This window comes from Boleophthalmus pectinirostris, unplaced genomic scaffold (genome assembly GCF_026225935.1).
Source record: "Boleophthalmus pectinirostris isolate CB_2022bp ecotype Guang Dong unplaced genomic scaffold, ASM2622593v1 HiC_scaffold_21, whole genome shotgun sequence".
Taxonomy (NCBI): Eukaryota; Metazoa; Chordata; class Actinopteri; order Gobiiformes; family Gobiidae; genus Boleophthalmus; species Boleophthalmus pectinirostris.
This window is the reverse complement of record NW_026571175.1, coordinates 15,873,080-15,897,727: the sequence shown is the minus strand read 5'-3', so window position 1 is coordinate 15,897,727 and position 24,648 is coordinate 15,873,080. Positions and strand designations below refer to the sequence as shown.

The 24,648-nt window shown below is 40.4% G+C and overlaps 1 protein-coding gene across 2 annotated transcripts in view; it reads right to left on the bottom strand.

The window, feature by feature from the left end:
* Window positions 1-15,136, bottom strand: part of adcy2b (adenylate cyclase 2b (brain)) — a 43,063-nt gene extending 27,927 nt beyond the window's left edge. The window contains exons 1-5 of one of the 2 annotated variants that reach the window (XM_020932551.2): window positions 15,027-15,136; window positions 13,454-13,635; window positions 11,251-11,356; window positions 10,823-11,119; window positions 3,324-3,521 (exon numbers count right to left, since the gene is read on the bottom strand). In XM_020932551.2, the coding sequence (XP_020788210.2) occupies window positions 3,324-3,521; window positions 10,823-11,098 (474 nt within the window). In that variant the 5' untranslated portion in view covers window positions 11,099-11,119; window positions 11,251-11,356; window positions 13,454-13,635; window positions 15,027-15,136. Of the gene's footprint in view, window positions 1-3,323; window positions 3,522-10,822; window positions 11,357-13,453; window positions 13,636-15,026 lie in introns of both variants that reach the window. The other variant, XM_055157523.1, reaches the window with a different exon arrangement.
* Window positions 15,137-24,648: the final 9,512 nt, after the last annotated feature.

The following is a 24,648-nucleotide window of genomic DNA, read 5'->3' as shown; positions in this document are numbered from 1 at the left end:
AAATAAAAGTGGCTGAAGTTTAAGGTGCACTAAGTTCAGCTACTTGGTGGAAAATCCATCTCTGTTTGTCTAATAGATATATTCTACTTCTTGTCTCCATGCTATTTTATGTAAAATTTCATGCAAAACAACATCTCCATGGAAAAAAGAAGGTTTCAGACACTCCATGTAAAAAAAAAGAGAAAAACTTACAAAATACCCACCCTTCTTTTAGTCATTTACCAATTTTCAACACACTTGACACCTGTTTGACTAAGGATCTGGCACAAGTCAATGGTGACATAATTTTCATGCACCTGTACTATTAGGAAAAGACACAATGTACAAAAGATGTTAGCTTTCTGTTGCTACGGAGACCAACTCTTGTGAAAGAAGAAATGTTCCCACACTGTCATGTCCTCGACTACTGCTCCTGACCCCACCTTCCCATGCTGAAACATAGATACCTAGGGTTGTATGTTGCGTTCAGAAGAATTTGATAATGCTATAATTTCAGATGTAGGGCAGGGGCCAATATAAATCTATGGGAGAAATAACCAAACTGAAAACACATAAATGTTGAAATGTAGTATTTGTTAGAATTTGGCTCCACAAGCTAATAGTGTTATGGCTGAAAGTCCTTTCAAATGACAACTATCATATCGTTGGGGTTGAATAATGATCTTAATGATATTCTGAAGCTTTTGTGGAAAAATAATTTCCCTTTTGTAAACTAGTGTTGACAGAGGACCAGGTCTTATTTTGCATGGATAAGCCCAGTATTTACAAATATTTTAACCATAAACAAGGTCAACAAATCTTCAATCTGACAGTTAAACAGCAAATTCCACCATAGGATTCTGCCCTGCACTCCAGATGTTAAATTATAAGGATTCTACATTTTTGTCATGTGAATGCAACCTATTTCATGATCATCACCTGCTTTTGACTCCATCCAGCCACACACCTCCTATGGGGCTTCTTGATTGCATTCTTTCTTGCTACACCTGTAAGACTAAAGCTGACTAAACAGAGTAGGCCCTGAGCTGCTATTTTAGAAGTCTAATGTTTTGATTGTTGCTGAGTTTTCATTTTGGCCAGTATGCCTGGCACAGCAGCTGGTAGCCCTGAGAGACTTGGCATTACAGCCAGCTAACAACGTAATTTGCTTTAAATTGTGGTGTAAGCTTTGGGCTGCACAATAATTGTTAATCTTATTCAATTAACCAGTACTGCATTACCAATATTTGTATCTACATCTATGGCAGCATTATATCAGTGTTTGGTGTTTAGTATGTATTAGAAGTATGTGTATTATTAAGCCTTAAAAGTAAGAAGCAGAAACAAGTGCAGATAAATCTTTTCGTAAATTAATTATGAAAAGATTTTTTTTTTTGTTATTCACAATCAATGATTCTGCTGCCAATTCTACTGCAATATTGTTCTTTGTCAGTCAAATTACTTACTTAAAGGTGCAGTATGTAACTTTTTCTGATGGAGGATCAACTGCTTGTCTTCATAGAGAAATTATTTCTTTGCTTAGAATGTTGCACATTAAGACAGTAAAGTCCCTATCTCCAAGGAGAAAAGTAGCTGATTCCACCAGAGCCACTTACAAGCCAAATCTGTGAAGAGCTGAAATCACTAACAATAACAATTCATTGTGGCCATACCAGTTTGTCAAAGCTTGATCCCGTCAGATCAAAGAAGCTAAGCAAGGTGGGGCCTGGTTAGTACTTGGATGGGAAACCACTGGGAAAATCAGATGCCACAGTGGGGCACCAGTTGCAAAAACTGTCATTGTGTCAAGGCACTTCAACCACATTGCCTAGAATGAAAGTGGCGTGTGTGTGAGTGATGGTGGTAGTTGGAGGGGCTGATGGTGCAGACTGGCAGCCTTGCTTCTGTCAGTCTGCCCCAGGACAGCTGTGACTACAATAGTAGTTTACCACTACTGAGTATGGAGTGAATGAATAATGCTCTGTAAAACGTAATTCAGTGTCCAGAAACGTGCTATATAAAACTGATGCATTATTATTATTAATTCATGTTTTTCAACAGATATTTAGCAAAAAAAATGCCTAAACAAATAGAACTAAATGTTGGATATGTTTAATGCCATACTCTGGAACAATCCATGCAAAGAAATAACATCTTGCTGAAGATGTTACCAGAAGTTACAAATAATTTCAATCATAATGGCTACTGTGAGTCTTATATAACTCAGAAATTAAAATGCAACTAGTGCACATTAATACTACTGGCTACAGCTTTGTGTTACTATTGTTTATACAGTGTGTGGGGGTGAGATGTTTGGCTTGTGGGGGCTATAAGTGAGTGACCACGGAGAGAGAGCGGATTAGAGTCTCTCTTGGCTTCATTATTTGTCTTTTCCTCTCCCTTTTCCAGGCCTATAGTGTTATCAGCTCAGTGTGCTCCACCAGACATGCTGTTCTAGCAGTAATCACAATCAAGTCCGACCCACTGAGAGCAGGCTGCAATTTCAACTGTTTGTCTGCTTTGCTTCGAGTTTAGTTTTTCCTCCTTCCCAACTTATTTTCTGTCTTCTTTTTCTCCTAAAAGCTTGCCAAAACCAGACAGACAGATAGAAGGGGGAGAATGATTAATAATGTAGAGTGATTATGTGCTTGCATGTAGCAGTTAAAAATAGCCCATTCAAGCGACAAGGGGAGGGCAAAATATAGAGGATGAAATTGAGGATGTGTTTAGGGAGGCAGGTGGGGGAGCTGGGGATAGAGAAATAGATTTTGATAAATAGGGGGAGACAGGGTGCTAGAGTGAGAAAATAGGTTTCTTGAGACAAAGAGAGAAAGACGTCTGGTGCTGAAAACAAATGCGTCTGTTGACTGGTGGGCTCTACTCCAGATCCCATTGGGTCTAATAAGTCACAACTTAATTCAACACAGGAAGGCATGTACCATGTAATGTGAAACTAACAGGGACCTTAACTAATTATGTTGAAAGAAGTTGAGACAAATTCAAAATTGTTTAGCTAAACATGAAAAATTGGTGTATTACGTTGCAAATGTCATTTAAAGTGAAAATTAAGTTTTAATTCCATAAATAAAAACTGGGATAACTGACTAACTGAACTACTAAATGCTTTTAATACATGCTGTTCCTTTCATTTATTTGCTTAGATTTTCTTTGATTCTTCCTGGATTCTTCTGGAAAACTCCATTGTCCTGTTTTCTTTGAATGTACAGTAAAAGAAGGATGTTGCACAATTCTTCTCATAATGTGAAAAATTACATTGCAGTTACAGTTCTAAAATTGCCTAATAACCACATCACAAGTAAAATACAAAGATAAAATTCATTTACCTGGTCCCATGGGCTAAGAATGCCTCCAGAGAACATGAAGAGGTATCCCATAGTGACCAGACAGGCCCATATGAGGAGTGAGAAGAGGCGGAGCATTCGCTTGAAGACGGACTCGATGCACACCAAGATGAAGATGGACAGGAAGAGGAAGAGCGCCGCAGGGACTGTGATCAGGAACGTCAGGTGTTCTTCTGTGTTCTACAAAACACAAAAGTATCAAGGTTTTTTCTTTACCATGTGAAACGTGTACAAGACAAGTCACAACAGAAAAACAAGCAATTAAACCCAGAGGGCCTAATGTACTAATTTAATTTGCCTCATTTTAATGCCAAATATATAGGTGACAATATACCTAAGGCTGCTTAATAGTATATAATAGGGCTGGGTATCATTAAGAAGTTGCCAATACGATACATACCTCGATACATGAGCCACGATACGATACATATCTTGATACAGTGCACTTTCGATTTGATATAATATATTTCAAAACGATTCGATATGGTTCAATAAAAAATAAAGGCTAAATCATGGCTGTGATACTAAAAGTCTTTGTTAAACCACTTCTTGTGCAAAGTTCATATGAAACACAAACATTTTAATAATTATCAAAACAGTGAAAATGTCAAACGTGTCGCATAAACGAGTTTCCTTCCTCTGAACAAGCAACAAAACTGTAGCGCTGTAACCAAATAATTCAGTAAAATTTTGTAAAATATACCCAACAATACTCTTGGCGATATATCAATACAGCAACCCACGATATCGATACTGTATCATCACATTAAACGATGCGATATGTCGATATTTTTGCACACCCCTAGTGTATAATATATGTACTTACTTGTTTCGGGCTATGTAAGTTATAGCTATGAATTATTTTTCCACAACATATATTACATTTGAGTTGTTAGCCTTTGTGAAGCCTCCAGAGTCAGTGTTTAGGTTGCTCTAGTCTTTAGTGGTGGTAATTAGCCACAATATCTGTCTACCTCCTGTTGGGTGGAACTTAGTTTGCTGTTAAAATGTTTGTTCTTGTTCTTTATTAAAAAAAACAAAAACAAAACTTATTGTATTTGTATACATAATATATTCTTTATTTCAATAATGCAATATATTTCTGTGTGTGCAAGTCTTGTAAGCTGGAAATAACCTAATGTTTACACATGTTGTATAGCAACCTGATGTTTACATATAGGTCGTATAACCACAAAGCAAAATACATGTGGTCCTAATAAGCCGTCCATCTAACTTCAAAGACATGCTGAGTGAAGACTGTTCTGCACCTAACCGAAAATTGTGGGAGGCTGTGGTTTCACTCAACGCCTCACCTGTAAAGTGCAAAAGCACTTTGCAGGTGCTGACCTAGGAGCGTGCCCATGAGCACCTGCTAACAGACATCCACAAGCTCTGCCCTGGTAAGATTTAAGGGCCTGGGCTCTTCTCAGGTACTTCTCCAAAAACACTGACCTTGGTTATTCAAAGTTGATGTTTGGACACCTTCTTTAAACGAGTGGGATAAACACCAAAAACATGACTGTTGATACCAAAAGAGGTGATTGTAGCCCTCATGTTCCTTTGATGACTCAGGCTAACCCAAAAAGTTAACCCTCTTAGAGTTGTGTAGGCTGTGGGGATAGACCTTGCAACATGCGGAGACCTGGAAGAGAGACCACACCGCCTGTGTAAGTCCGCATATCACTGTTTAAAGTGAGAGGCGATACATACACAGGGGCCCTTAGAAAATGCTACTTCAATGCTGATACTCTCAGAAAAGGGAAACTAATCTCAGGGACCAAAATTAGTTACCTACGAGACAAACAACTTGGGGGGTTTATACTTATGTGAGCGTGATGCAAATGTTGGCCAGACCCTAACTATTTTTTTTAAACCTGCTCTCCCAATTATTGTGATAGTCTGAATTTCAATATATCAAGTCATATTATATGGCCCAGCCTCAATGCGCTAAAACTAAACAACAACAGAAAACAATTAAAGGAATATACTGATGTGTATGTAGGGATACCTGTGAGGCCCATAGTCCTCATTGCTTAAAAAGTCTTGAAAACCCAGCTTTTAAAAACCACCTTTCATTTACTTTTTTGTTTCTTCTGTCTGTCTTGGTTCATCTCCTCACATAAACTGTCTTGGGGTATCTTGAAAGGGCTATACAAGTCTTATGTATTTTTATTATTATTATTATTTGTTTCATAACAGGATGAAGTATACTCATAACACTACACTGGTACAGCAGACATATATCCACAGAGGGTCAGAGCTACATGACCAAAGAGCGGTTGAACAGACGGCTCACAGATCGGCAGACAGGCAGTCTGAGCCCAGAGAATGTGCTATAGCATCACTTCTGCACTCACACCATCCCAGTCAGCAAGCCACAAACTGTCAACATACTCTCTCTCACTCACACACACACACTCTACAGCCTCTCTTTTACCTCAGAAACATTTTCAATTTCACCATTAGGGCCAGGAATCACAGTTTATTGCATCAATGCAATAAACAGAGTACGATTCACAATATTAGTCATATCATAATATGGCGATAGTCACTGTGCCTGATTTCGTCCAGTATGTCACTATCTTTGACACACTTATAAATAAGTTAAAATGACAATCTATAAATAAGTAACAAAATGATACTGCTTTCACAATTTACATTTGGAAAACAATATTAATGGAATGCAAATATATTGATTCAGCAGTCTGCATTATTGAAACAGTAACACCAAAGTATCAAACTATAGTCTAATACTACTCCTAGCTCTTACTACTACTTTGCAACTGTCTCTTAGAGGACCTCAACTTTTTCATAGTTGCCAGATTTTTCCTCACTGAAAAAGAACAAAAAGGTGAGATCACTGACTCTTTTTCTTTTTTTTTTTTACAATTATGAGGATGAATGAAAGATTAATATGTCAGGAACTGCTTGAAATAAATGATGTCACACTGAACAGTCAAATGAATCAGTCTTGCCATAAATCAGACAGATATTTCTTCCAGCTCTTCTATCTCCATCCCTTTCATTATACAAATCTGACCCCTCCATGAACTCAGAAATGTGTGTCTGTGTGTGTTCTTTATAGTCTACTGATGCAATCTGATTATGACCGCTAATGCTATACTGCAAATAATCACATGACATGTACTCAATGTGAACGCAGTGCACATGTTTTTGAGCATGAATTAATTGCCTTGGGTACTTGGGTGACATCGGTAAATGAAAATAATTGCAGACAATAGTTATGGCTGAATTCTCTTCAAAATGTCTGAAAGGATGTACACCCACCCACATGTTCCAATTTCATCTTGTTCCAAAGTCACTAAAAATAATGTTGACAGATCAAACAATCATAAAGGTTAAATTACCCAGCCACGTAGCAATTTGATGTCAGCAATTTTTCTGTAAAATGAATACGAATGTGTGGCCCTGGAGAACATAATTTGCGAGCAGATTTGACAGAAAAAAAATATGCCAGGAGTCAACAGATTTGAACGGGCTATTAACATAACATAACAAAGGAGAGAGAACGTATTATCTCTATTACGGTAGCAGGGTAGCAACGGTAGCAACGGTAGCATGAGTCAGGGTTTGGAGAAGGAATCCCAAAGGACCTGTAGACGCTATGCCCACAGTACAGTCAGCTGGAGTGGTGCTTGAATCCCAATGAGGAAGAAGAAAGTACGACTGCAAATTTTTAAAAAGACCAAAGGGAGCTGCGGCCAGGAAGGAGCTTTTTATAGAATAGACAATGTGTGACGACAAAAAAGCAAATGAACAGCTGCAGACAAATTACTTAAGGACACAAATTAAAAATTAACAACAGGGAAACATTGAGGAGAAGTAAAACAGCACTTGGTAATGTCGGCACTCTGGTCTATATGATGATCTGTCTCTGGTCAGAACATACCACAGCAAGGTATGTGTTAATGCTTTCAACCCATATTTATGTTACAACACAAAGGCTAGTTATAAATAGACATTAATCCGGGTATCTATCACAGATGTTTTGTCATTTGTTAATAGTATATACTGGAAAAATATTTTTTTTAATGCATAATAGTCATGCTCTGAGAAACTACAAATACACAGTGCACAAGAGTCAATATTAGCAGATTTGGCACTTTTTAATTTGTCCTTACGGAAAATGACTGCTCTACATGTTTCACTTTGCAGGCAATCTGATCCGGATAAAACCCTTTTGAACCCATTTAAAGTCATTTTCCTGGACTTGGCTTTGAGGGAGGGAGCTCTGCCACACAGCTATAATGTACTGCATTGTCATCCAGAACAATTATTTCCATTTTTACCCCAGTCTGGTCTATCCAGCAATTATACTAGGAGGAAACAGAGTATGGTGCAAGGGGAGGAGGCACAGCAGCCACCAAAAGACAAAAAGCCTGTTATTTTATTAGTGAACACATACACACAAGTATATAGAGACATCCCCAAGTACAGTCTGCCATTCCACATTCATCTATATTGTATTGATTATTGCTCTGAACAGTAATCTTGCACTTCTTGTGGCTTCTTTCATTAATAATCAACATACTCTTCCCTAAGTGCCCCATTTGCACTAAAAGCAAATACTGGAATCTGGTCAGTGGCTGATATTACCAATAATTAAGATAATGCTATTTTAGGATGTCATAATAATACACTTGGTTAGACTAAGTATTTGTTCTACATAGCTTGAAACTCTTGATTGACCCATTCATACCCATTCTGTAATCTATTAGCCGGGCATCTTTAAAAGCCAAAATGATTTAATAAAGCATTAATTTCTCACACCACCTCAGGCCGAAGATGTGCATGCATGGTAAAAAGGCGGCACTGACCACAGTACAGATGAATCGGTTCAGTGCAAATCGCATGTATCTATGTGTGTGGTTGTACAAGTTACTAGCGACAGGAATCACAGACTACTCCATCAGAAACCACGGGACAGGCCAAGTGAATAATCATAAAACAAAATCAGCTCCGGAGGCTAATCGCAGCTTCATCAAACAGAGTTAATGAATTTGTGTAATTAAAACTATAATGGACGTGGAATTTTAAAAGTCATCTTGTAACCTGAAAGCACCCCAGTCACACATCAAAGCTAATTAGCTTTGTAGTGTAACAACTCTACAGTATGTAAAACCAAAAGTGTACAATATAAATAATTGTGTAATTATCATATATTTTCCCTAAATACATTTTATTCCAATTGTAGAAAATTACATTAACATTACTCTTAGCCAGGAGCGATGAGATTCCCTGTCATTATTTACCACAAAATGAGAACAACACGTCCTTTCAGCACATTTGTAATTTACTTAAATATGCAAGTCTTCAGATGGTGGAAGAGAACCACTACCCCAAGAAAAAAATGTCCCAAAAATGTTTTTGTTCTGTAGACCACTCCTGGATGAGAAAGGGATTATATAGATTTATATTAAATATTCAGACTGAAATATTGATTATTTTAAAGTAATATTAAAAATAAATATTAAATTAATATGAACTGAGGTGAATTCTGAGGTGAATTCTGGTAACTGTCTATCCTCAAAGCTTACCAAATGACATCACTGTTTACATGGGTTCAGTCAGTCACCTTTCTGCTCCTGGTGAAAGCCTGGTGATCCATCATCACAGCAAAACAGCCTGCTCTCACATCCTGCATCAGTCAAGTATATATAAAAGGAAACTTAAGGACCCTCCAGACACAGATCCAACAGCCACAGAAATATAACACTAACACATGATATGGATGCACTTGGATACATTTATAAAGGTGAATAATTTATTATAATTAATCAATAAAATATGTTAACATCCTGTATGAAATATCAGAAACTGTATTTTTTCAGTAACATGTTTCTATCGATCCAGCTTGAACAATGGACTTTTTACTGTACTATGTCATTAACCACCTGCATGCTATTCCAGGTTTTTACGTTTCTCTCACTTACATGATTCAAATCAATACCACTGCATTTATAGACTTAATGGTCTCACGATAGCAAAAAAAAGGAGTTTTCTAAGTATTGCAGATAAGCTGAAGGAAATGGGGAACACGCACACCCAAATACACAGCATTTAGACAGAGCTGAGGCACGCACAAGGGGCGGGGGCTATGTCATTCATTGGGTCCAGCAGTGATCTGGAGAGAAAGATAAAAGTGGGCAGTCATTTTTGGAGCATTAGCGGAGCTTTGGTTGGGTCTCTGTCGGCTCTCTGATAAAGCCTCAACACTTAAAACAACATCCTCTCCTCCCCTAACTGCCGGCCCCAGCTCAATACCTCACCCTATTTATTCCTGCCATTCTTCTTCATTCAGAGTGCATAAATACACCAGCCCCAGCGCTCCATGGTCCCCAGACAAACCTGTCACACATCTATTTGAAATAAATTGGGAAGAAATTAATGTTGTATTGACATGAGGAATGATGTGAAATTATTAGGTGTCATTGTAATATAACCTGTGAACACACAAGTCTAACGCTCTACATGAGGAGAAGAGCCAGGAGGATTGAACTGAGCGGCCAAAGGCAATGAAATCTATTGATTTGTCTTAAATAGAAGTAAGGGCATTGATTCAGGTTGAGGTTCTCCAGGGGACAACAGTGTTATAGACCTCCAATGAGAGAAACAGGACCTCAGGCATAGCATAGGGTCACACGCCTGAGCTTGGACATACAGTATAACAGCAAAACACTCATTCTGAAAGAACAAAAACAGAGCCATGAGTGGGATTGCTTTTTTGTCTAACACAAAAGCAGCACTTTAGAACAATAGCTTGTGTTTATGGTCGAGTGTTTGTGGCCAAAACAACACTTTTCACTTGACAAAAGCACCAACGCCCACACAGCTCCCAACTCAACTCTCATCATCTCGCTCTTGATACACTCCGCGAGCCCAGTGCAGCGATTTAAAGTGCCGCTTCACAGCCTCTTGTGTTGTCACATCACCACACACAACCACATTGAACTACCTCACTCATTCAGTCTCCTCCTGGAACTGTCATACTTCACTATTGTGTTTGGGCTGTTGCCTGTAAATGCAGGAGTCAGTCATCATGTTATAAAAGTGATTACAGCTCGACCACAGCTGTCTTTATCCTCTCCACAATACCCATTAAGAGACTAACATGCTAGGATGTAATTCGTAAATAGACACAAAATATGCAGGTACTTTTAAGAGACTTTCAAACTTTTCATACTGGCATAGAAGAACAAAAAGATTTTTAGGTAAATATTATCTGGGGTTATTTGAATTTTGTTTTGTTTTGCCTGGAGTAGTAGTTACAAAGCCAATCAGTTTACTACAGTGACCCTTTTAAAGCTTAATTGATTAAATAATATATGCAATAAACCAACACTGTTCTTCAAAGTAATAAGTTTTTGTCCAGGCAGAAGACTGACCATTCTACTTCATCTTTTCCTTCTCCACTAATAAAACATCAACACCTTTCCCAAAGTGTTACAACATTCACCTACCAGCCCAGATGCGAAGAAGACTGCCAGCAATGCCAGGCAGGTTCCCATGACAATCAGCAGCAGGAACACTATGAGCGGATGCTGCTGGCTCATTCTGTAGTAGGACTCGTACAGCCAGTCTTGGGGCTTCTCCGGCTCCAGGCATACGTCCCCCGCCTGGAAGCCCGCAAAACCATCGGCCATGCTCTCGGGCCCCTCTGCACCCTCTCCTCCTCCTCCTCCATCGCTCTTCTCCAGCAGGTATCGTCCGCGCGTCCACAGAGCCTCCTGCCACATGTGGACCTGCCAGCGTGCTCACTCACAAAAACACAGTCACTTACAATGAAAGATCCCCTCCTCTCACTCCCCCCTTCTTGTTAAAAGAAAGTTTCTTAGCCGCTCACGGATGAATGGGCAGCTGATTGAAAGCGAGCCAACTTTTCACGCACATGGTCTTGGATGGATTTGCCTCGCATCCTCCACCACTCCAATTTGGACAGGATCTAAGCCTCTTTCTTCTTCCCTTTCCTTGTGTAAGAAGCTAGTCGTTTCTTCCTGTGAGACAAAAGGAGAAGTCTTAGTGAGCTTGGTGCTCTGTGCAGCGGCAGCATAGAGGCAGCATGTTACAGCGCTGAGGTACAGATGAGGACTGAGGGAGAGAGAGGCAGAGAGGGAGGAACAGGGAGCAGAGAAGAGGGTGTGGAGCAGGGTGTTAGCAAGAGCTTGTGCTATGTGCCGTTGGGAAATGTCAAGAAAATCGTTCCGATCTTAAGACGTGCCAGAGCAGTCCCAGGATATTCCAGTGTTACGTTCATAGTTTCAAGCACAAAACTGTGAGATGACTAAATTTAGAATATAAACAAATAATGTAAAATATAAGAATTCTGCCAACACTGTGTAGTTATATGATTGTGATGATATATGATATGACATATGACTGAAGCAATGAAGTTAAAGGGGTGCTATGCAACATTTAATGCTCTGGGGTCCACTACCTGCTTGTCATCATGGAGATGTTATTGTTTTACTAGAATGTTCCACAGAATGTCATTAAACTTAGCCATCTTTCATTTACTCAATATTACTGACTTTGAAAAACATGCATTCTTAAAGTGAGTGGTGTCGCCTCTCTCAGATCTGACTTCTAACTTGGCTTGGACCTGTAACTTGGCTTGCCTCCATGGAAATAGATGTTTGATGCCATACTGTGGGACATTTCAGACAAAACAATACCATTTACAAGCAGAAAAGCTGGTGCCATACATACCATACCACAGAAAAGTGACAAAGTGCAACTTTAAAGCAAAATACAAAGAATGGTTATGGTTAGGTGCACAATACATTGGCTGCATTGATCATTGTGTCCATTGATACTTCTTAATCCAAACTATAAAATTTTTAGTATGTTTTTGTGCTTTTTGTTTTGCTTAACTACACTTTTATCCCAAATTACCAAGTTGTTGTTTTGCCTAAACATAACCAGCTCTGTGTAATTATACTGCTACACTTGCAAAGTACCAGTAAAATAAAATGATGTTCCTCAGTCTCAGTGAGTTGCGAAAAAGGGTGTGAAAGTTTGTGCAACCTTCAATAAAAGGAACTAATTTGAACATTTACATAATAGGAGCAAGTGCAGAGAGCTGGCAACAGAGGAAGCCCTACAAAACAGAGGATTTCTGTGTTGAGCTGTGGGTAGTTCTGCATGAATGTGCGTCTAATAGACACAAGGCGAGACAGACCACATGATAAAATTAAGAAAACCAGTCAAGTATGCAGATGACTGAAAAATAATGCCACCCTGAACCCAGTGAAGAGATGAAAACATGACAAACAGAAAGGAAGGATGAGGAGGAAGAGGAAACCAAGTGGAGAGGGTGAGGGCTCAGGAGACATCAAGCGAGTGGGCGGAAAAAAGTCTCTGGGTTCAAACACAGAGAAGACGAGTGGGTAATGAGTGAAAGTTTGAGAGTGACAGCCCGTCAGCAGCAGAAGCAGCATATGTGAGAGACAAATAGGCCACGGATGAAAAATAACAGCATGATTTGTGGGCCTGCCACAATAATCACTACATTGGGGTGAAAGATATATTGAAAAATTAATAATAGACACTGTAGACATATGCAAAAGGTTCATATTGAGCATATCGTCTGTAATTAAAACTTTACAAAATTACCTAGAATAAGAGACAGAAACATCTAGTGTAACCAAGTGTAATGGGTATAAAGTGGTTCTGTGGTTAATTTTCTAGTCATTTCACATTTTGTGCTAAAACTCACCATTACTTCCTGTGTATTCGTACTTTACTTCTCTTTTGCTTCCTTCAAACGGCCACTTAAATGATGTAAGACTATTAACTAGTGGTACTATATGACAAAGTAATAACTAGAAAAACATGAAAAGGACTTTAAGCCTATATGAACTGAAGCTGGTAGAATAAACATGACCTATTATAGATACTAGAACTCACTGCCCAAGTGAGCTATTTATTTATTGAAGGACACATCTTTTACAAGACGATTCACTTACATAAAGGTTTACTGAGATCTTTCTGATTTAGTGTTGTTATATCAGTAGTAGTTTCAGTACTACCATTTATCATGATGTTTTTCTGTAGCAATATATTGCACTTGGAAATGTATTATCACGACATACCTAATGATTCAACTGTTGCTCTAAGCCTCCATATCATCATTCTCAGTTTTCCCCCATATGGGCTTCAGCCATACCACCATGCGTCTCCTCACGCTGTCCATGCTTCATGCGATGCTTTGTGGAGTGTGAAAATGGCAGTTCAACATGTCGAATCCACATTTGTACGCAAAACAGGGAGAGCACTGGGAAAAGCGAAAGTCAAGAGCATCAGATATTTAGCAATGTGAAAATCATTTTCTTATCATAGTAACAAAGTGTCACATTTTTCCCACAGGTACTGATTTTAAACATCTAAAAGGCCATGTTTGTAATATGTGTGAATGATAAATAACGATTGAATAAACGTCAAACCTCTAGCCTAGAATCAGAATACACACTTCTTTAATACTTTACAAAGATATGAGTCTGGCCACTGGTGAATTTCAGTTTTCACATGGGTATGATTGACAGGTGGATTAGCCAATTGGGGACACACATGCTCCCTTATATATCACAGGGGGCTCAAAAACATTGTAGATTTCTGCAGAATTAATGAGCTCATTAAACTTGGTATCTGTTCACAAGTGTCACTGAAAAAAACAAAAACAAACTTTATTCCACAATCACGCTTGGCCGGGCCTGAGACGCAAGGGAGAGCATGGGGACCAGATTGATATCAGTCTGTACAAAAAATACAGAAAACTCCAAAATACAAACTCTTTTGGTCAGTGTGAAATAAATGCTAAATAAGGACTGATGTAGCCTATTTAAGGGACAACTTCAGTAGGAGCAAAACAGGAAGTTCAGTCAGGTTGGAGAAGGTTAACATGGTGAGAAAGAACTCATCTTCCAGTAATGGTGATATGAGGGGGATAATTAACCCTACATCATCACAGGTGTTGCTGTACATTAGCCCCATGTAATCCATATGTAGTCATATGAGTCTAATATATTGCCTAAAGGCCATTCATTTTCAACCACAAATGAAATTAAATATTACAAATAGTTACCTCATTTAAGGGGGCAGATTCAAGCTTGATTAAAAATAAAGTGGACCTAAACGCTAAATCCACTTTTTACCACTACTAAGCTTTATCTTCTGATCTGTTCCTCTTCTTTAAAGCATTATCTTCTGTTTCTAGTTATTTTTTAGCAACTTTATTGCACACTATGTAAATTTGGAGTTTTCTAGTCAAAAACGCCTAAACCTAAGTTTGTGCTGCCTTCAGTGGCCTCTGCAATTCCTAGTATCTCACATTTGTTTTATCTCCATGTAGGTTTGACACTGCTTAAAAAAGTAAAGACAAATAAATAAATAAACTAACTAAATAATTAACTACCCAAAATACACAAACAAATGCATAGATAAATATAAAACCGAAGTTGGAAGTCTGTTCATCGACAATGTATGTATCCTAGTATCTCACATTTGTTTTATCTCCATGTAGGTTTGACACTGCTTAAAAAAGTAAAGACAAATAAATAAATAAATAAACTAACTAAATAATTAACTAGCCAAAATACACAAACAAATGCATAGATAAATATAAAACCGAAGTTGGAAGTCTGTTTATCGACAATGTATGTATCTTACCTATGCAGACATGAAGCAATAATAGGAAAAGCCTCAAAAATAAAATAAACAAGGATTACATATTTTATCCTCTTCTGTTGAAAAATGCGTAGACAACTTCCTACCTGAAGTTGACCCATGTGTGCTAGTTAAGCCCCTGCACCGCCATCTAGTGGGGTTAAAGATCAACATACTGTCCCAAATATAAGTCTATCAAAAGTTCATTAAACTCAGTATGGCAAAACTGTTAAAATAAATAAATAAATAAATAAAATAGTGTATGTATCCAACTAGTGTTTTAATAACAAGATTGTTGTCCTCAATTTTTTACCATAACAAACCCACTCTAACCAGAGTTTAAAGGCATTTTATTTTAGTCTCAAAAAGGAACAGGGAGCATGGATTACAGACATGGATCGATTACAGGGCCAACAGCTATAGTGCCAAAAGCTACCACATTCACGCGTCTTTTTATAGTGCAACTGTGTCATATGTGGTAGAGTCTATTTGTGTCTTGATTAATGATCTGACCTAATTGCAAGCACATTGGAGGACCATTTGAACTCGATGGAACCAACCTGGTGCCACTGAGCAGGCATTGGCAGAGTAAAGCTAGAGCAACCAGATACTCAAGTGAGAAATAATTTACCTAAAAATTGCTCATAGAATATAGAATACCCCAGAAGGAAGCATTTTTGTTATTGGATAATTCTACCTAAAAATGTTTCTCTACCTACTGTCCACCTGCTGGCCGCTGTACAATACACTGCAGGAGCAGTGACAGAATGAGAGCACGGTGAGGAAACACGGCCTTATAACTCACTAATTCTGTATCAACACCCTCCCACGTCCAGAGAAGCCAACCACGTCAGGTACAAGAAGCAGATGGAGGGACAACAGCAATAGGTTATATGAAAGGGAAATTATAAGAAGCAAGTATGTATTATATATAGGCTAAATACTTTTATAACGAATGCAAGAAACAGACAGTCATTTTGGCCACTATTGGCTGAACTATATGCATCAGAGCACAACGCACAACCTGATCCACTACTCACACCCAGCTCCAACAACGTCAGCAAAACTACAAAAAGAGACTACGGTCACAACACGAACACACGGGATCAGCGAAACTCCTACAACGTACGGCAGAACAACCAGAGCAGCTACGTCGGCTACAAGCTCATTTACGCACTATTTAACTATTAACACAAGTTACCAGTGAGGCTCCGCCCGCAGATTTGCCCATAACTAACGAAAACAAGCCTCTAACGTTCTCCTGGGGACTGATGCCGAGCGTGTCCTCTACCAACTGTCCTGTTGGTTCTGAAGAGATGAAACTGGTCCAAGTCCCGGTGTAAAGGTTTCAAACTACCCCCAGTTTCAAAGTACTTGAAGCTGGTTTCAAGCTACCCCCCTTAACCCTAACCCTAACCCCCGGTAATTTGAAACTGGTTTCAAATTACCGGGGGGTAACTTTTGACGGGGGTAGTTTGAAAACGCTACACCTGGTCCAGTCAGGTCCGTGACACAATATCCGGGAGCCGAATGCACAAGCTTGTTTTAAAACTAGTCTCAATCTCTCTTCCTACTTAAATCTAAAAGTCAGTCCATATTAGCACTAGGGCACCGGGTAGACTTAAGAACTTAAACTTTTACGCCCAGAAACGGGCGGGTGGAGGCGGATAGAGCAGTGAGCGAGTGCCTCCGAGTCCCGGCAGTCGCAGCGCCCCCGGTGTCTATAGGACTCTCCTCCCGCTCTCCAGTGCGGAGGTTTAAGCGAAAGTAGCTAGCCGTCATTAGCCAGTGTGTGAATCAAAACGAGAGCTGTAGGATCTCACCGCAGCCAGATACACTCATTTCATAATGCTTCTTTTCTTGCTTGGCACAGGGTCCTTCCCTAAAAACTGTTCCCCGGACACGCTTTGACTTCAAGATGAACTTGCCATAGCTGGAAAGTACACAGCTCTGTTATTATCCTTTCATTAGCCTGTAGCAGTAACACGCTGCCAGTGGAGAGTTGGGGCTAGGCGGAAGAGAGAGACCACGCATCACAATAGGCCAGAAGTGTGTGATAATGTTTATAAAGACTAATCACTTGATTTCAGGTCGCCCCCACCCTACGCCCACAAGACGTATTTTACGGCTGTAATGTAAAGTAATGGGCAGAAGCAACGTAAAAACTATGTCTATGTAGATACACGTTAAATTTTAAACTAAATATTAGACATATAGCCTAATACAAAATAAAGACTTTGTAATTTTATTATTATCTTTAAAAAGCTAAAAAGATTATTATCTGAATATCACAACACGTTTAATAAATGACATGACAGGAAAACCTAAAGACAGCTACCATAGTAACAGGGTCTGGGTCATCTGTTCGGGGTAGGACAGGTTTATGACTTTTCAGAAAAAAAGTATTAAATAGCCTATCCCATAAAACAATCAACTGGGACTTAGTAAAGAAAAGCTTCATTTTGTCGTTTTCAACTTATTTAAAAATAAAGAACTGAGACTCGAAAGTGAGATCAAAGGCAATTAAATTTTATTTGAAATTTCAATAAATCACAAATCTGGTCGCAGTCATCAAAAAAAGACACCTGGTTTCCAGGGGGCAATGTATTTTGTAACGGGGGATTTCTGTTTGTTCTGTACTTGATTCTTAGGTTTTCTCATGGCATATATAACCCAAAAATAGTTCAAATATTTGTTAAATCTATTACAGAAATCTTTTTTTAATTGATGAACTCAACAAGAAAAACCTGAAACTTTAAGAAAAATGCTATTTCAACACAATGTTTTCACAATAACTTGCATGCAAATAGGAATAAGTCAATTTTTCTTGGAAAATCCTACAGTCGGCATCCACTTCTCTCATTTTTGACATTTTGCTGATGAGGGTGTCACGGTCAACAATCAAAACAAAAGTCCTTGAAGAGCGTTTGGAAAGAGGCAAGTCTTCATTTGTGCCTGTTCTGATGGGAGGCGGCCATGCACAGAGGCGCTGGAGATGCTGCTATGCTAAGCAGGCAGAAAATTACCAATATTTTAATAGAAAATATAATTAAGATATTTAGTAGAAAATCAGATGAGGGCCAGATTAAAGGTCTTGAAGGGCAGGATCCGGCCCCCGGGCCACATGTTTGACAACCCTGGTCTAGAAACTAACACAAAACTGATGTAATCTGAAAAATATTCAATAAAAAATATCACCAAACCAAGTAAAAATTATTAGAAAAACCTGCCATACACACTTTAAGATCAGGCTAAAACATATGTATATATATATATATATATATATATATATATATATATACATATACACACACACAATATATATATATATATATATATATATATATACACACACACATATATATATATATATATATATATATATATATATATATATATATATATATATATATATATATATATATATATTATATATATATAAAACTCAATGCGATTGTGGAAAACCACCCTTGAAGCCAATGGGAAGCCACTTGCACAAGTGTCCATCAAATGTGGCATATACCAAGGAGACTCACTGTCCCCACTGCTGTTCTGCATAGGTCTGAACCCCTGTAGCCAAATCATTGGCCACACTGGCTATGGCTACCAACTCAGAAACGGGGCCACCATCAGCCACCTCCTCTACATGGATGGCATCAAGCTATATGCTAAGAGCAAGCGAGACATCGACTCACTGATCCACACCACAAGGATCTACAGCACAGACATTGGGATGTCATTCGGGGGTCGCATTCCCAAAGGGAACAATAACAGATGCTGGGGCCATTAAAAATATCTTGGTATCCCACAAGCAAATGGCAACCTCAAAGAGGCAACAAGGAAAGCAGCTATGGCCAAATACCTGCAAAGAGTGTGGCAAGTCCTAAGAAGCCAGGTCAATGGCAAGAACAAGGTGCAGGCAATCAACAGCTACGCCCTGCCAGTGATCAGATACCCTGCAGGGATTGTAAGCTGGCCAAAGGAGGAGATACAGACCGGAGATGTTAAGACACGAAAGCTCCTGTCCATGCAGGGAGGGTTCCATCCCAAATCCAGCACCCTGAGACTGTACGCAAGCCAGAAGGAAAGAGGCTGAGGACTAGTGAGTGTGGGAACCACTGTCCAGGATGAAACATCCAAGCTAATTGAGTACATCAAGGATAAGGCCGCGACAGATGAGGTGCTCAAAGAATGTCTCAGACAGTGGAGTCCAAAGGAAGAGGTGCTGGAGGGACCATCATGGCAGGACAAGCCCCTACATGGGGCGTACCACCGGAACATAACTGAAGTGGCTGATATCAAGAAATCCTACCAATGGCTTGAGAGGGCTGGTCTGAAGGACAGCACAGAGGCTCTCATCCTGGCTGCTCAGGAGCAGGCCCTGGGCACTCGAGCAATAGAGGCCCAGATCTACCACACCAGACAAGACCCACGGTGTAGGCTGTGCAAAGAGGCTCCTGAGACAGTCCAGCACATAACTGCAGGGTGTAAGATGCTGGCAGGGACAGCATACATGGAGCGACATAACCAAGTGGCGGGCATAGTGTACAGAAACATCTGTGCAGAGTACAGGCTGGAGACCCCAGGATCAAGGTGGGAAACACCTCCAAAGGTTGTGGAGAATGACCGAGCCAAGATCCTGTGGGACTTCCAGATACAGACTGACAGGATGGTGATGGCGAACCAACCAGACATAGTGGTGGTGGATAAGAAACAGAGCAGAGCTGTGGTGGTGGACATTGCAATACCAAGGGATAGTAATATCAGGAAAAAGGAACACAAGAAACTGGAGAAATACCAGGGGCTCAAGGAAGAGCTGGAGAGAGCCTGGAAAGTGAAGGCATCAGTGGTGCCTGTGGTGATCAGAACACTCGGGGCTGTAACCCCCAAACTGGAAGAGTGGCTACAACAGATACACTACAACAGATTTTTTTTTATGTGTGTGTGTGTGTGTCTGTATATATATATAAACAGTATTTACCTTTGAGGCCGAGATAACCAGCTTCCTGTCAGCACTGATACACACATCTGTAACCCAATCAATGTGGCCCTAAAGAGAATTAGACTTAAATTGAGTAGAATAATTATTGAGGAACAGAGGGACATAAACATTTGCAAACTCAGACAGTGCTGGAGTATTTAAAGTTCACCTTCAGTGAGAGGGTCTGACTGAGGGAGGTCATGTCCAATAGAGATACTGTTTTATCAAATGAAATAGATACGAGGAAGGCACCTACAGAAAAAACACAGTTAATATTAAAATAATTAGTACAAATAAATAGAAAATACAATAATACTTTAATAATATATAGTATTAATAATATAGTCAGCCTCACCTCCACGCACAGCTTGGGCTCTGGAACCCAGCTCATTGAGAGGGGCTGGACTCTCCATTTCTCTGGCGTTGCCCAGATGAAGCAATGGTGAGCTGGTGTGGGCCTGCTCATTGCCCCACAGCTCAGCCGCCAAGTGTTAGAGTTCACCCCCGTGAACAAGAAGATCGCGTCTCTGCGCCTTCAGGCTGGAAACATGTCTCTCACTGTTGTGTCGGCCTACAGGCTGTACAGCAGTGCAGTGTACCCGGCCTTCTCGGAGTTCCTTGAAGGGGTACTAGACAGTGCAATGACCAGGGACTCCGTTGTTCTAGTGGGGGACTTCAATGCCCATGTGGACAATGACAGTGACACCTGCTGATCGGGAGGAACGGCCTCCCTGATCTGAATGCGAGTGGTATTTTGTTATTGGACTTCTGTGCTAGTCACAGTTTGTCCATAACGAACCCCATGTTTGAGCAGAAGGGTGTCCGTCAGTGCACATGTACCAGGACACCCTAGGCCGTTGGTCGATGAGCGATTTTGTCGTTGTGTCATCTGACTTCTGGCCACGAGTCTTGGACACTCGGGTGAAGAGATGGGCAGAGCTGTCAACCAAGCACCACCTGGTGGTGAGTTGGGTCTGCTGATGGATGAGGAAACCGGCAAGACCTGACCAAGCAGGTAGTGAAGGTCTGTTGGGAACGTCTGGCAGAGCCCTGTGTCAGGGAGACCTTCAACTCACACCAGCTGTCACGGCTGCAATCCCCGAAACTGGTGGTGGACACCAGAAGTAAGGGATGCCGTCAGGCTGAAAAAGGAGGTCTATCAAGCCTTGTTGGCTTGTAGGACTCTTGAGGCAGCTGACGGGTACCGGCAGGCCAGGCATGCTGCAGCAGTCGCAGAGGCCACAACTTAGAGCTGGGAGAAGTACAGGGAAACCATGGAGCAGGAATATCGGTCGGCCTCAAAGAAATTCTGGCAAACTGTTCAGCACCATAGGAGGGGGAAGCAATGCTTCACCAACACTGTTTACAGTATGGGGGGAGAGCTGTTGACCTCGACTGGGGATTCTGTCGGTCGGTAGAAGGAATAATTTGAGGATCTCCTCAATCCCAAAGTCACGTCTTCCAAGGAGGAAATAGAGGCTGGGGACTTGGATGCAGACTCGTCCGACACCCTAGCTGAAGTCACTGAGGTGGTTGGCAAGATCCTTGGTGGCAAGGCTCTGGGGGTGGATGAGATTCATCCTGGGTATCTTAAGTCTCTGGATGTTGTGGGGCTATCTCTGACATGTCTCTGCAACATCATGTGGCAGTCAGGGACAGTACTTCTGGACTGGCAGGCCGGGGAGGTTGTCCCTCTGTTTAAGAAGGAGGACCAGAGGGTGTGTTCCAACTACAGAGGAACCACATTCCTCAGCGTTCCCCGGTAAGGTCTATTCCAGGGTACTGGAGAGGAGAATCCAAACGACAGTCGAACCTCAGATTCAGGAGGAGCTGTGTGGCTTTCATTGTATTTATGGACAGAATTTCTAGATGCAGTCAGGGGCCGGAGAGGGTCTTGTTTGGGGACCATGGGATCTCATCTCTACTGTTTGCAGATTATGTTGTCCTAATGGCTCCATCGAGCCAGGACCTGCAGCATGCACTGGGGTGGTTTGCAGCTGAGTGTGAAGTGGCTGGGATGAAGATCAGCTCCTCCAAATCTGAGCCACGGTTCTCGACTGGAAAAAGGTGGCTAGCCCTCTTGGGGTGGGTGGAGAGTCCCTGCTTTAAGTGGCGGAGTTCAAGTATCTCGGGGTCTTGTTCATGAGTGAGGGGAGGATGGAGCGTGAGATTGACAGGAGGATCGGTGCAGCATCGGCAGTGATGCTGTTGCTGTATTGGACCGTTGTGGTGAAGAGGGAGCTGAGCCAAAAGGCAAAGCTCTCAATTTACCGGTCAATCTACATTCCTACTCTCACCTATGGCCATGAGCTTTGGGTAGTGGCTGAAAGAACATGATCGCGAGCCAGCATTCACTGTGATGTATTGACTATATCATAATAAAATGAAATGTGAATATAGCAAGGCCAAATGTCGGGCCTTGTTTATATAATTTTCCCGATCTTTCTGATACGAAAGAGCATTGTAGTCAGTGAAAAAAAAAAAAATCTGGAGGGGGGAGGGGGGATACGAGATAAACCCCCAGCGGTTATCTCGTAATTACGAGATATCTCGTAATTACGAGATAGTTTATTTTGTTTTTACGACATTTTTTTTTCGGGGGATAGTATCTCGTAATTACACGATAGTATCTCGTAATTACGAGATAATTGAATAATTAATGCATGTTCCTCATGACCTGCGCTCGTCTTGAACATCGCGAGTCAACAAATAGTACTATATTTGTTGCTCATTGTTCTTTGTGAAAGTGTATTTACCTTTCTCGTGTTCACTACAACGTGATCATTGTGCTAGTGTAGCTCATCTTTGTTATTGCGGTGACATGAGTGATGCCCTGTTGTTTGGCTTTCTTTGTACAGTTTTTTTTTGTTTTTTTTTTTTTGTTTGTTTGTTTGATAGCAATTAGTTATTTTGTAGTATTTGTAATATGTTCAATTATTTGTCTGCATTTTACTAATGTACATTTTTCTTTGTGCTTCTTATAGAGCCACATATATCAACCAATATACAAACCCTCAATACTCGAATAACTCTCCAATACCAAAGACATCTGGTTAAGTTTTGTGTGGACACCTTGCAGCGAATCTAAGTCTTACAGCGTCCCCTAGTGTTTTACATCACGGAGCTCTTCATATCCCCACTTGGATCAGACCTCCAGTGTTTCGACTGACCCTCCAACCATTGACGCCTGCCGACCGCGCCTTAATTGTGTCCCCATGCACCCGATCTGTCATCGTGTCTTGCTACCTCTGCTGTGTGGCGGCCCCATGTCCATATCCCCTCCGACCTCATGTATCCATGTTCTCCGTCCTCTGTCTCTGTCTGTCTTGTCTCTTTATCGCAAATTACTGGTATGCAGAGATTGGAGCTGCCGTGCCACATCACGTTGTTGTCCGGGATAATAAAATAGGCCTAACAAAAACACACACCAATGCTATAACACATTAATAGCAAACAATTTAAATCTACCTCACTTGTGAACACCTACATCTTAAATACACAAAAAATGCTTAAATGCTTTCTAACAATAACTTAGTTGTAAAACTACGGCAGTGTCTAACCGAGCCAATTCTTTAAAATGAGTATTCCAGTCTTGTCTCATCTGTCCAGTCCAGCCAAGTGTGGCAGCAGCTGATGTCTGACTTCTGGGAGACTTGTTCATCCATCCGTGCATGAAATGTTTGCGCTCACAGTTCATTCAAGCCTGGACAACGAGACGACAAGCCTGGGTCAGCTGACTGCGGCTTCTCTCGTCCAACCAGACCATCAGTCCAACTTAAGGGTCTATGTAAAAAAAAAAAAAAGTGCTATTTAGGTTACTGTAAGCTACCTGTGTATTGACATTACAACGTTGACATAACTAAAGTAAGAACGAATATCATCGATGCACAAATGCAGCATAGGCTTCTTTCAAACCTCACAAATAGGCTACGCTGAATGGGCTTAATTTTGAAATAATATTGGTAAAGTTTTCACGTTTATTGAAACTAATTATAAACATTACTTTAGGGCAATGTACAGCCTGCTTGACCTATAGTTCCGACTGTTTATTTATAATTATTTTGTTTCATAGTAAAGAAATGAAAATAGTGGAAGTGCGTTTCGCGAGCCAATTTGTATGTTACTGCCACCTAGTGTCTAAACAATCTACTCACAGGTGGAAAGAACTTGAGTTGTAATATTTTTCCGTTTATACATTTTACATATTAATATATAACACACATCACTCTTTTGGTTTTTAAAATGTTTATTAAAAAATAAAATAGAAAAAAATATATTTACATAAAAACGTCCAAAAACAAATTGCTGGCCAGTGGTTCCCTCATTTTGAGGGCCACCGCTCACATGACTTAGCCAGGTCACATCACAGTGGGGCCGCCTCCGCTCTTTAGCAGCCACCAGTTTAAAATCCACCATTGTGTCCAATGGGGGCGTAGTACATTGCATCTACATGTTCATGTGTACACTAAAGTCTCAGTGGTCTGAGCTAGTCTCTGTTGCCCTGGTTTCTTCTTACTCACACCAGACCCGAGAAGTGAAGGCAATTTGGCAAAAGCACAACCAGAACCTTTGTTTTAGCACTTCCATCAGTGTCAGTTGAGAGAAAACTCAACAGGAAGAAGAGTGAACCATGTTGGACTGCTG